The following is a 13,459-nucleotide window of genomic DNA, read 5'->3' as shown; positions in this document are numbered from 1 at the left end:
GGGTTTCTCAAAATGCTGACACGCCGAGCTCAAAAGGTTCGCCATCACTGTCCTAGAGGCATTTCTTGTGATCATCCAGTTTAAAGAACACCTCTTTCCCCCAGTCATTCTCTGTTAGATTGCCCTGCTTTATTTTCTTTATAAAAGTTACCATCATTTGATATTACACTGTTAATTAATTAATTAATTAGCTTGCCCCATTAGAATTTAAGTTCTATGATATCAAGGAATTGTTTTGTCTTACTCCTTTCTGTATCTCTATCTCCTAGAAAATAGCAGTCAAAATTCAATAAACATTTATTGAATAAAAGGACCATGAGGAATTAAAAGAAAAAGTAGATGAGTGGCAATAATTTAAAAAGTACAAAGACTTATAAGGTGGTTTATTATAGTTTTCCATATTAATCTCCCAATAACCATTAATGTTCCTGACAATTATTTCCCATTTTTCTCATAATATAACCAGACTTTAATATTCTCTCCACACCAATGGAGAATGTGTACTCTTCCATTTCCCTTTCTTTTTAAAAAAAATATTTTTATTGATTTCAGAGAGGAAGGGAGAGGGACAGAAACATCAATGATGAGAGAGAATCATTGATGGGCTGCCTCTTGCATGCCCCCCAGTGAGGATCGAGCCTGCAACCCGGGCATGTGCCCTTGGCCAAAATCGAACTTGGGCCCTAACCGGTTTGGCTCAGTGGATAGAACATCAGCCTGCGGACTCAAGGGTCCCAGGTTCGATTCCGGTCAAGGGCATGTACCTTGGTTGTGGGCACATCCCCAGTAGGGAGTGTGCAGGAGGCAGCTGATCGATGTTCCTCTCTCATCGATGTTTCTAACTCTCTGTCCCTCTCCCTTACTCTCTGTAAAAAAATCAATAAAATATATTTTTAAAAAAGTCGAACTTGGGACCTTTCAGTCCGCAGGCCGGTTGGTGTTCTAGCCACTGAGCCAAATTGGCTAAGGCTCTATTTCCCTTTCTGATTATCAATTACACTTGGATGGAGTGCACAATATTTTAGGATACAGATGAAGAAGCTACAAAGGCACTTAATATAATAATTCTCCTTACTTTAAAAAATAATAATTTCGTCTGGCCAATGTGGCTCAGTGGTTGAGCACTGACCCATGAACCAAGAGATTGCCTGTTCGATTCCTGGTCAGGACACATGCCTGGGTTGCAGGCTCAATCCCCAGAATGGGTTGTGCAGGAGGCAGCTGATCAATGTTTCTCTTTCATCAATGTTTCTATCTCTCTATTCCTCTCTCTCTAAAAAAAATCAATGAAAACATACTTTAAAAAACAAACAAAAAACCCAATAATTTTTTCTATAGTGTCTTTAGAAAACAGTGTAAAAGTTAAAATCTATGATCAATTTGTAGATATTTGACATCTTTAGTATATTGAGTCTTCTTATTCATGAACATGGTAAGTCTGTCCTTTATCCAAATGAAGTTTTCTATTATCAACATAAGTGTATTGTACATAATTTATTAGAATTACTCACAACTACTATATATATGTGTGTGTATGTGTGTGTGTGTTATTGTAAGTAAACTATAAGTTGTATTTTAAAAATCCCTTATTGTTTATAGAAAGACACTTATTATTATTATTTATTTTTATTGTTGAGAATATTACAGATATTCCCCATCTTTTCCCCTTTGCCCCTCTCCACCAGGCTCCCGCCCCACCCAGCCTTTCACTGCACTATTGTCTGTGTCCATGGGTTATGCATATATGCATATAAATTCTTCGGTTAATCTCTTTCCACCTCCACCCCTTCCCTTCCCTCTGATATCTGTCAGTCTGTTCCATGCTTCCACGTCTCTGGATCTATTTTGTTCATCACTTTACTTTGTTCATTCTATTCTACATATGAGTGATACGTGTCTTTCTCTGACTAGCTTATTTCGCTTAGCAAAATAATCTCCAACTCCATCCATGCTGTCTCAAAGGGTAAGAGATCTTTCTTCTTTATAGCTGCATAGTATTCCATTGTATAAATGTACCACAGCTTTTTTATATTGACCTTGTACCTGGCAACCTTGCTAAACTCTTTTAGCATGCACTAATAGTTTATAGCTTAAAAAGTTTTCTGTAAATGAAAACATTTACTGATTACTTTTCTTTTTCCCCCTTTCATTGTATTGTTTTAAATAGGAGTAGAAAGATTGTGCATCTGAGTTTGCTTAGCTGGGGAGTTAAGACAATTTTTAAATTCTTATCATTCCTCCTTTCTTATCTACTATTTTTATCTAACAGTATATATCTTATATTTCTGATTTTATTTTTTACTTATTTTAAAAAAATATTTTTTTTATTGCCCTAGCTGGTTTGGCTCAGTGGATACATCATCAGTCTGTGGACTGAAGGGTCCTGGGTTTGATTCTGGTCAAGGGAACATACCCAGATTGCAGGCTCGATCCCTAGCAGGAGCTGTGCAGGAGGCAGCTGATCAATGATTCTCTCTCATCATTGATGCTTCTATCACTCTCTCCCTCTCTGAAATCAATTAAATATATATATTTAAACCTTGGGCTCATCCTTGGCTCCTCTTTTTTTTTTAAATTTCATTTTTAAGATATATATATATATATATCTTTATTTATTAAGGTATTACATATGTGTCCTTATCCCCCCATTGCCCCCCCCCCCCCAGTTCATGCCCTCACCCCCCTGGTGTCTGTGTCCATTGGTTATGCTTATATACATGCACACAAGTCCTTTGGTTGAACTCTCCCCCTTACCCCCACCCTCCCCTGCCTTCCCTCTGATGATATATATGTATAGGTATATATATATATATATATATATATATATATATATATATATATATATATATATTAAACCTTGGGCTCATCCTTGGCTCCTCTTTAAAAATATATATTTTAATTGATTTCAGAGAGGAAGGGAGAGGGAGAGTTAGAAACATCAATGATGAGAATCATTGATCGGCTGCCTTCCACGCCCCCTACTGGGGATCATTTGGCTTTTCCATGTTTTGAATGATATTGGTTTGTAATTTAACTTTATAACACGAGAAAAGGTTTTGGTGTCAAGGTTGTACTAATTTCTAACATAAATTGCGGAGTAGTGTTTTATTTTTCTTCTATTCTTTGGAAGAGTTTGTATAAGATTGAAGCCATCTGTTCTTCAATTTTTTAAACAAACACAAAAGTGTAAAAATTACAAAGGGAAAGCTAATTTTTTCCTCCTGCATTAGAATTAAGAAGTTCTATTCCTTAATATAATATAAAGAGAGTGAAAATATAACTAAGAGATCATTGTAATATGTCTAATTGGCAAAGGACTAACATGTGCAGATTACCTTAAATTTTCTACAAATCACTAAGAAACAATCAAATATAAAAATGATCTACATAATTTCATCCTAATTATTGTTCCACTTATCCTATGTAGATAATAATTTTATTAATTTCATTTAAATCACTCCAGTGTAGTATTTAATCTTGTAGATTTTTATTGTTTATTTAAGCAGTTTCTTATTTTATGAATATGGATTTTCCCTAATTTTTTGCTATTTAAAATATTGCTACGGGGCGCTCTCCCTCCCAGGAGCACACATACACCCCCCCACCACCCCTTTCTTTTCCTTTTTCTTCTTCTCACCCTCCCCCACCCCCACCCCACCCCCAGGCACTTTACCATTGGTTTCCTCACTCCAAAGCTCCAACGACCCAGAGTCATCTGATCTAGTTCACGTTCAGATGGACAACTCCATCGGAAGCTTCTCTTCGAGCCAGTTGGGTGATCAGCTGGAGCCTTTGGGTTTGCAGGAAGCAAGGCGCTTGTTTAAAGAACAGGCAACGTACCCAGTACTGGGCCGGCCGAATTCGGTAGAGAGTTTGTGATTTCGCTTGAGGACCAGTGTTGTCCACCAGTGCAGGCTCTACCTGGCTAGGACGCTGTAGGATGTGAGAAACTCCGCTTACGGGGCACAGCGACGTCTGACACACCGTGCGCGACCTCAAGGGACATTTACTTCTTGAGCTCTTTGTACTTATAGAGTATCTCTTCTTCTGGATCTTCCTTAATAGTTCATCCTACCGGGGATGGGGAGCAAACCCGCAACCCAAGCACAAGCCCTTGACTGGGAATCGAACCTGCGACCCTTCCATTCGGAAAGTGGGGGGGGGGGGGGATGGCGGAGGGGGGGGGAAGAAACAGAGAGGGAGGAATGCTCTAACCACTGATCCACCGGCCAGGGCAAAACCTTAAGACTTCATTTTGCTGAGTGGGAGCGTGGACTTTGAAATCTCGGGACCCAATGCATTCAGAGGAGCCCCCAAGGCAGACCCTTCCCACGGACGGCTATGTAAATGAGAACTGAGGTTCGCTCTTTTGATTGGGGAGAACTGGAGAAGGCGGTCCCCCTGCCGGCGCGTTCATTGGGAGCGGGGCCTGCCTATCACCGGTAACCGGAGCCGAGAGCGTCGCGGCGGCCAATGGGAAGGCGCTGCCGAGCGGCCGCCAAGTGCCGGTGGAGGCAGTTCCGGGGTGCGGCGTCGCGCGCGCCCAGACCCCGACGGGACCGCGGCTCTCCTGCTCCCGCTGGAGTGTGAGGCGAGAGGCGGACATGTCTGGTCGCGGAAAGCAGGGCGGCAAAGTGCGGGCCAAGGCCAAGTCCCGGTCCTCCCGCGCGGGCCTGCAGTTCCCGGTGGGCCGCGTGCACCGGCTGCTGCGCAAGGGGAACTACGCGGAGCGGGTGGGCGCCGGGGCGCCCGTGTACCTGGCGGCGGTGCTGGAGTACCTGACGGCGGAGATCCTGGAGCTGGCCGGCAACGCCGCGCGCGACAACAAGAAGACCAGGATCATCCCGCGGCACCTGCAGCTCGCCATCCGCAACGACGAGGAGCTGAACAAGCTGCTGGGCAAAGTCACCATCGCGCAGGGCGGCGTCCTGCCCAACATCCAGGCCGTGCTGCTGCCCAAGAAGACGGAGAGTCAGAAGGCGAAGAGCAAGTGACCCGACGCCGGCACCCGGGAGCCGACTGCCAGAGCAGAGGCCCCTCTCAGGGCCGCCCCGCAGTGTGTGTGAATATGCCGGATGCCCAGGAGGGTCCCGGCGCCATCTAGCGGGGAGGTGGGCTGCGGAGGGGCCCGCCGGGGTCGGGGGCCAATAAAGTCCGTGAAAATCGTGTGGTCGAGAGAGCTGTGTAGTCGCGGGGCCTGCCGCCGGGGAGCTCGGGAGCAGGTACCGGTGGATCGATCGGCTCTGGCCCGCAGGTCACTCTGGAGGCGCTACGGGCGGATCGGGAGACCTGGGGGCACCCCCGGGCCTGGTGGGGCAGAGTTGGGAGCGCTCCCCGATCGCCTTCAGGCAAAGGAGAGGGAGATCTCCGTAGGTGTGGACGCGGCGGGGGCAATTATTTGTATGGCCTCTTCCCACGCTGCAGCTCTCTTGCCCTATCTGGGCAGTTCAGAGACCGGTTCTAGAAAAGCGACGGGGGGACCCAGCTGGTCTAGGGTAGGAAGTTGTCTATCCGGTCGTACTTTTCAAAATGTGGAGTAACTTTCAGTCTTGGAAGAAGGACTCTGATGACACAGTGTCAACTTATATTTTTCTTGACCTGTTAGCTGTTGTTGGCATCCTCTGGATATCAGGTATTTTTATACACATGCTTGTGTTCACATTTCTTTAAAATGAAGGAAACACCCAGTATTGTGTGTAATACAGAAGCATGAGTCATGAGGTTGGAAAATTGTTCCCCTGACACTCGTGTTGCATAACAGTGCAACGCCTTTAGTCATGAGTAACATATGCTTATGAGCTTTTAAAATGATTTCCCCAAGTTTCTAGCTTCACGGTGGTCTTGTCTCCATCATATTATACCCCTTTGGAAATGTAGTAAGTTTGATTTTGCTTTATAACAACAAATAGCCTGCTTGAAATCCCTTTTGCTCTTCCACTGGCCTGAAGTAATGGCCTCATGCCAACCATGCCTATGTAAGTATGTTATTAAAAATGCAATGCTTTAATAAACACGTGAGATGCTTTAATAAACATGTGAGATGTGAGAAAAGGTAAGGACAGATGATTTAAGTGCAGGAGCAAACACATCTCAGGTCAAGAATTCACATTTAAAAGTTAAACACTAGCAATCCTATTCTGTCCTTGGTTAGCCCTTCCATTTCATCTTTTTTTCCGCAAGCTTCATGCTGGCCCCTAGGGCCCATAACAGAGATCCCAATTTATATTTCACTTCTTTGAATTCATCTTTCCTGTGAGTCAGGGTTGAAAAGTTCCTGGGGTGGGGGAAAAAAAAAAGAGTATGTCTTCATCCTTAGTAGTCTTTGGCCCATTTTCCCATATGGACTTTCTCTATTCTTCCCCAGTACTTGCTGAGCATCTTTATATGCCATGTTCAGTACTAGGTGATGGGTGATGGGAGTACAGCTGTAAATGAAGTCAACTGCTCTCTTGGAGTTCACTTGTTTTTGTTGATGACTAAAGACATTACAATGAACAGATATCAGAGAAAGGATTCGCTGTCAGCTTCTGTTTACAGTACTTGTGTCACTTCACTGCTGTGGACCGAATGTTGGGATTACTTTTCCTATGTGGTCATCTTTGAGGTGTACAAAGTCCAGGCCACACACACTTAGGTTAAACAGATTATTGCCTCCTAATTCCTGGGGAGATTAGACCCCAAGGGCACCATGCACAGGTTCCAGATGTCCACCTACTTACCCCACTCCTCACCTTTCATCCAGAAGGCTTCCTCATGTAAAATAGTCATAATACCCCCTTGAGGACTGAGACTCGTCACTTACTACACACACTAGGCATATATTAGGCACTCAGTAAGTTAGAAGAAGTACCATTTCCTACAGGATATGAGTTTACCCTTTTAGGTTAAAGTATAACTAACCATCACTAATAAGATTTTTTGGTTTTGCTTGAATATTACTGCCCAATTGTTAGGATAGTTCTCAGTGTTGCCACTTTGGGGACATGGTAGGCAGTGGAGAAAAAAAAAAAATCAAGTGCTGGTTGTGACATTTAAGTCTTCCTTTCCTGAAACAGTTGAGGTTTATTACCAACATGGTGAAGAAATAAGGATGAAGGCCATCAAGACATTTATAATAAAAAACACACACCACTTTTCTTTCCCTTCTGAAGATTCACAGGAGTCCGTCCATTGAACCCTGCTATTTGAAAGGTAAGACAGGCAAGATACAAGGTACAGTGACTGCCACCCCACCTCCACTTGCCACTGAAATTCTTAGGTTCTCCTGAACTACTTCCCCTGCTGCAAGGTTCAATCAATCCCTCGTCATTTCTGTTTTTGAGGTTTGTTTGTTTTTTTAACCCGAATAATTTATTAACTGAAAAATGCATACCTCCTGCCAAGTCAATTCAGCCTGTGACCCTTGATGAGCAAACGGCTCTTGCCAGTGTATGGTTGCTTATTTAAAAGGCCAATATTTCTTCAAGTACAGGACCAAATGGAAGAAATCAGTACAAAAACCGATGGGACCTGAATTCTGATTTGTAATAGATTTGTAACCCACAGTTGTATTTATAGATGCACGTAATCTTTCCTGCAGAGATAAGCCAGTCAGTGGGGCAGGCTGAGACTTGGGCAGAACCTATTTGTTTTTCTGCAGGGCCCTCTGTGTCTTTGTGTCTCTGAGAACTGGTCTGTTTGGTTTTGTGTGCCTGGAATCAAAAGGTTTAGTCTGTCTTCATAATTGCTGATGACTGGCCTACTACATGCAAACTCTTCACAAATCCCCTTTCAGTGGTTGAAAAGTCATATGCTAGGGTGTTTAGGAACTCAAGTTCTCTGGAATGAGACAGGTTCAAATACATCCTGTTCCTTACTAGTTGAATGACTTGGGGAATGTTACTCAGTCTCTTTCAGCCTCAGTGTCATGTATTAAGTGAGCATAGCAATACAGCTTACCTTAGTGCCGTGGTCGGCAAACTGCAGCTCGAGAGCCACATGCGGCTCTTTGGCCCCTTAAGTGTGGCTCTTCCTAAGCCTTAGGAGTACCCTAATTAAGTTAATAACAATGTACCTACCTATATACCTATATAGTTTAAGTTTCAAAAATTTGGCCCTCAAAAGAAATTTCAATCGTTGGACTGTTGATATTTGGCTCTATTGACTAATGAGTTTGCCGACCACTGCAGTGGATTTTGGAGAGGAGTCAATGAGACAATGTGAATGAGAGCAATAAGTGTTCCATATAGAACCGTGCTGAGTGAATAGTAACTATTTTTATTTCTTTGGGAAAATGGATTTAGAGTGAGTAGCAGTAGTTATGGGACCTATTGATATAAACATGTCGTTCTAACAATCCTGTGACTTTTCTGGTAGAAAATCATAAGTTTAGTGGCTGTTTTATTAATTACAGGATGTCCCTAACTCAATCTAAATAGAAAAAGGTGCAATAAATAGTTGACGCTTATGAACCTTAATTTGCATCCCCCCCCCCCCCCCCCCCCGCCCATGACAATCTAGTTTGGAATTAATGGTTTGTTAAGTCACCATGCAGATTAAAATTGGAACCTGTTTGCTCAACAACTTATTGTGCATATGTGTTATACCTATGATTGATAACCACTGTCAAGAAAAATGGGGTTATAATACAATAAAAAGATGATTATAATCTAGAAGGCTACATGTAAAGAAAGGGAGATACCTAGGGTGTTAGTATAACAGGGAATAGAGACACCTGTGTCCCTCGGCCTGCTAGGAGAGTGGCATCTGTGTAAAGTCTAGATTTAAGAGTTAGCCTGACCTGACAGGGTGTTTTGGGCAGAGAAGCAACATACACAAAGTCACGGGGGTCAAAAGGCAATACCTGCAGCTGGATGTGAATGAATCCAGGGGAAAGGTCTGGTCTGGAGATAAAAATTTGCGAGTCATGATTAAAAATGGTCAGAGTGGACAAAATCATCTAGAGGGCATATATGTATATAGAATATATGTATAGATACGCAAGGGAAAGTATAAAAAACGGGATGTGAGGATCTGTGAGATCTAATTGGCAGAGGAAGAGGAGTCACTAAGGAGATGGGAGGACATGGCCTGAAGGACACCAGGGGACAGAGTGTGAAGGGATATTTTTCACCATTTGGATTGCTGCACTCCTTGATAGCCCCTAATTTGCTTATACTTTGACATATAACTAGAAACCTTTCTTTAGAGGTTATTACATTTTCCCACACAGCAAATGCTGACAAGCTGGCTCACTTTACTAATGGCATCGGGATGGATATATACACTTTTACTCTTTACAGAAATACATGGTGACAACTAAAACTGTCTTTTAATAAACGATGAGATTATTCATAAAAACCATTTTAAAATACATTATTATCATTCCATGTAGTTGAATATATTTTTTAAACATTTTAACGAAGTTTAATTTTTAAAAAAATTATAGAAATAGTGGTAACTTACTAAATCATAAAGGCACTGTAGGTATTTTAGAATGCTAAGCATTCTAAAACTAAATTTTTATAAAGCAGATAATGTTTATTACCTCAATAGAGGGAAATGGAGAATAAGAGGAACAGAAAACAAAAACAAGAAGAAAAAACAGGAAGCCAGCTGGCTTCATGCAGATATGAAATTGTCACTGGTAAAGCTTTATTTTGTGTTTTTCTCCAAGGAGAGGAAGAAAATTTTAGATGTTGAAAAACAGATTTTAATCTATATATATCTATATATTTATATCTATATCTATCTATCTATATCTATATCTATCTATATCTATATATATAAAAGGCTAAGTGACAGACCGTCCATCCATCCAACCATCCGACTGACTGATTGACTGGCCGGTACATATGACATGCACTGGCAATTTAAAAATAAATGTTGACTCGTGCATGCACAATATATATAAAGCTCTCGCTGACTCGCATGCGTGTGTTTCAATCTGTCATTGTTGATCATGAATTTGACACTTCTATTTTAGAGAAAGGGTGAATAGTGATATTAAAATATTTCTTCTAATTTCAATGTGCATGAATCTGCACTGGGCCACTAGTGCATGCATGCAAGAGAATGACAGCACATTTGGATAGTAACTTGGGTCCTTGATAATTTTATCAAGCCATGCAATTAAAAAGCCAGTGCAACTTAATTCCAGTTATGGAAACAAAGGAGGGATAAGCCCTACATTGAACAAAATTATCTTTCTTTTAAACGAACCAGACAGGCAGTCTGCTTATGAGGGCTTATTTGCTTTTGCTGTTAAGTACTTTTCAAATAAACTACCTTGTTCATGTCAAAAGCTTAAGTGACCATTGCAGTTCCAAAAGATCCCTGATGAAGTTGTGCCTATTTAAGAGATAGGTGTACAAATTACTGTTATAATGAATAGACTAAAGGAAGCAGGTGTTTGGCCTGGAAGAGGTGCAGTTTTAGATTAAAGGAGAAATAATAGTGTCTTGTAAAGATGTGTAATTTCTGATCCCCAGAACTTGGCCAATGGCCAGTCATTACCCATGAGTCCAGGCAGAGAAAAACTAAACAAACCAGTTCTCAGCAACAAAAAGACAAGAGTGAGGAAGAAGTCTATCAGAGTTAAAATGGCCACCTGAAACAGTTTGTCCTAAGGTCACTGGTCTGAGGAGAACTTCTGAAATATTCAGCTCTTGGAGATCAGCCAGAAACAGGCTTTTCAGGGCTATGTCCATCTTCTTCCTACAGATTTTGCCTCTTACAGACACTAAATATTAAACAAGCTAACAAGCAATGAAAACGGAAGGGAAGACTAAAAACAGTTTTACCAAAGAATACTGGTCAGACAAAAAATTCTGGGAGATCTTATTCCTAGGGATACATAATAAACTCAACATTGAAGTGCTTCAACAAAATACAGAAACTCAATTCAGCATGAATTTAACCTCCCAGCCCTGAGCATGTGGTACCTCATACAGAGATTCATGCTACTCATGAGTTGAGAGTCCTGGTCCCAGCACTGAGTGCTTTAGAATCAGTGGTTCTCAACCTTCCTCATGCTGCTACCCTTTAATACAGTTCATGTTGTGGTGACCCCCAATTTCACTGTTACAAATTGAACATAATTAAAGCATAGTGATTAATCACAAAAACAATATGTAATTATATGTGGTTTCCGATGGTCTTAGGCGACACCTGTGAAAGGGCCGTTCGACCCCCAAAGGGGTCACGACCCACAGGTTGAGAACCACTGCTTTAGATGAATCTGTTTTCATCAATGCTTTCCATCCAAAGAGCACCATGAACATGCCTGTAGTTAAAACAAGTTGGGTTTATTGCTCTTTGCAGCAAGAGAGAATACATACTGTGGGGAGATGTGGTGTGTTTCACTAAGGGGGTATTGGGATTTTATTATAGGTTTTGGGTTTGTGTTCACTAACTTTGGGGCTTTGCCCAGGATTGCACGCTGTTGGGAATAGAGGGAAGCCTATAATTTGGGTAAATACCTCTAATAAGATGCAAGAAATGGAATGAGGCTAAAGTTGTAATTGGTGCATATGTTAATGAATGTTGGCCAGCATAGGGGTCTGTTTGGTCATTTTTATAGTTTGGACAACTCTCATATTTTTGTGTTCAGACATGATTGCAGAGTGCTTGTTTTGATTTTTCACAGCCACAGAATGGCCTTGTCTGGTATTGGTGTTCTGTGGAAATTTCCACAATAAACCACTGTGTAGCTGTGTCAGGCCAACTCCTAGCAACAACAGTACCTGGCTAACAGTCCAGGCCTGTTCATGGGCTGCTTCCTCCTTTCTCAACAGCTAAAGGAAAACCTGTGACATGGAGAAGAGGGCTTGCTGAGCAGTGGAAGTAGACAGACATCTCAAAGCAAATGTTGCAGTGTCTGAGCACCATGTAAGAGAGCTGCTGTCCATGAGTATTTCAGTTCCACATTTATATACTTTAAATATCCAAGTCCTCTAACATCCCCTTGTTTTCATGTTCATCAAGGGACTTTTCATCTTGATTTTATCTTTTTGTGTGTCTTCATATAGAGTAACAATATTTTAGTTTAACATGGTAATCCATATATTTCTAATTTTAATTTACATACTTATATATATGACTTATTTAAATGTATATATTAAACAAATGCGGTGGCCTTACTTTCCTCCCTTCTTCCAATATCCAGCTTCTCATTTGCCCAGTCCAAATAAAAATCGATGTTATCCTGATTTGAACTTGCCATATAATTAAAAAGATTGTCATAAAAAACATTCAACCCAATAAAAATCTAGACATTTATGTATGTTTACTAAGCCTTGGTTTTCTTTCATAAAAGCAGGGAGCCATAGCCCATTTGGCTCAGTGAATAGACTGTTGGCTTGCGGACTGAAGGGTCCCAGGTTCGATTCTGGTCAAGGGCATATGCCTGGGTTACAGGCTCAATCCCCAGTAGGAGGCATGCAGGAGGCAGCCAATCAATGATTCTCTACTCATCATTGATGTTTCTCTCTCCTCCTTTCTAAAATCAATAAAAATATATATTTTTTAAAAGTAGGGTAATAATTCATTATTATATAGCAGTTAGTGACTCGTGTATGGTAAGAGCTCAATCACTACTATCAGTGATTTTTCTAATTTCTGCTTCACTTTTCTTTCCCTTTGGTATTTTCTCTCATCCAGTGTTTATGATAGTATCCTCTACCCGCCTCCTGAGCTTTATACTTCACCAGCCTACGCGAGATTTCCATGAGGTTATCTCACAGGGATCTGAAATGCAGTCTGTCCCAGACTGGGCCCATTCCCTTCATTACACCCCTCAATTGACACATCTGTAAAATAAAGGAAATGATGGGTAGCTACTTCACAGGGTTGGGTAAGGATTAAATTAATACACACAAAACACTTTGTAGGATGCCTGGCTCACAGTAAACACCGTATGTTAGCGGTTCTACCATCCTTTCCCTCTACAGCTTCACACCTTTTATTCCCTACTGATGCTACCCACAACCCAAGCCCTAAATTGGAGACCCTAAATTACTCTCTTCTGCCTCACTCCCTACATTAAATTGATAATCCAGTCTTGTGCTTTCTAGCTCTGCAATAGATCTTTCAACTCTTTTCCACCCTCCTGTGCTGTCTGGGTACTCTCCATCTTCGGCTGCAGTGGTCTCCTCATGTGTCTTCCCACCCCTGGTCTTCCACCCTTGAGTCCATCTATCCCCTACCCATAGCCACAGGTCTCATTCTGAAGTGCAAATATAGTTCTAAAAAACATATTTACCATGTGCCAAACACTATTTTGAGTTTTACAGTATTAACAATTTATTATACATATATTCAATGACTTCTCCCTCTTTCATACATTATTCAATAAATATTATATTTTTTATGTTATAGGTACACATGAAAGGGATCTAAGATATAATGGGAAGTAAGAATAGGTATGCCTAGCCTAAATGCAATGCATACATTGTTTCATTATGTGTATGTGTGTGCAGGC

The 13,459-nt window shown here is 41.4% G+C and overlaps 1 protein-coding gene across 1 annotated transcript; it reads left to right on the top strand.

Annotated features, from left to right (window-relative positions):
• Positions 1-4,491: 4,491 nt before the first annotated feature.
• H2AJ (H2A.J histone) lies at positions 4,492-5,168 on the top strand. The gene is given in 2 exon segments (XM_081083819.1): positions 4,492-4,971; positions 4,974-5,168. Coding segments are annotated over 2 exon segments (498 nt in total). The 5' UTR covers positions 4,492-4,604; the 3' UTR covers positions 5,105-5,168.
• The last annotated feature ends 8,291 nt before the right edge of the window (positions 5,169-13,459 follow it).

The sequence above is a fragment of the Myotis nattereri genome (assembly GCF_964212035.1).
Source record: "Myotis nattereri genome assembly, chromosome: 2".
NCBI classification, from domain to species: Eukaryota; Metazoa; Chordata; class Mammalia; order Chiroptera; family Vespertilionidae; genus Myotis; species Myotis nattereri.
This window is presented reverse-complemented; position numbering and strand designations above follow the sequence as displayed.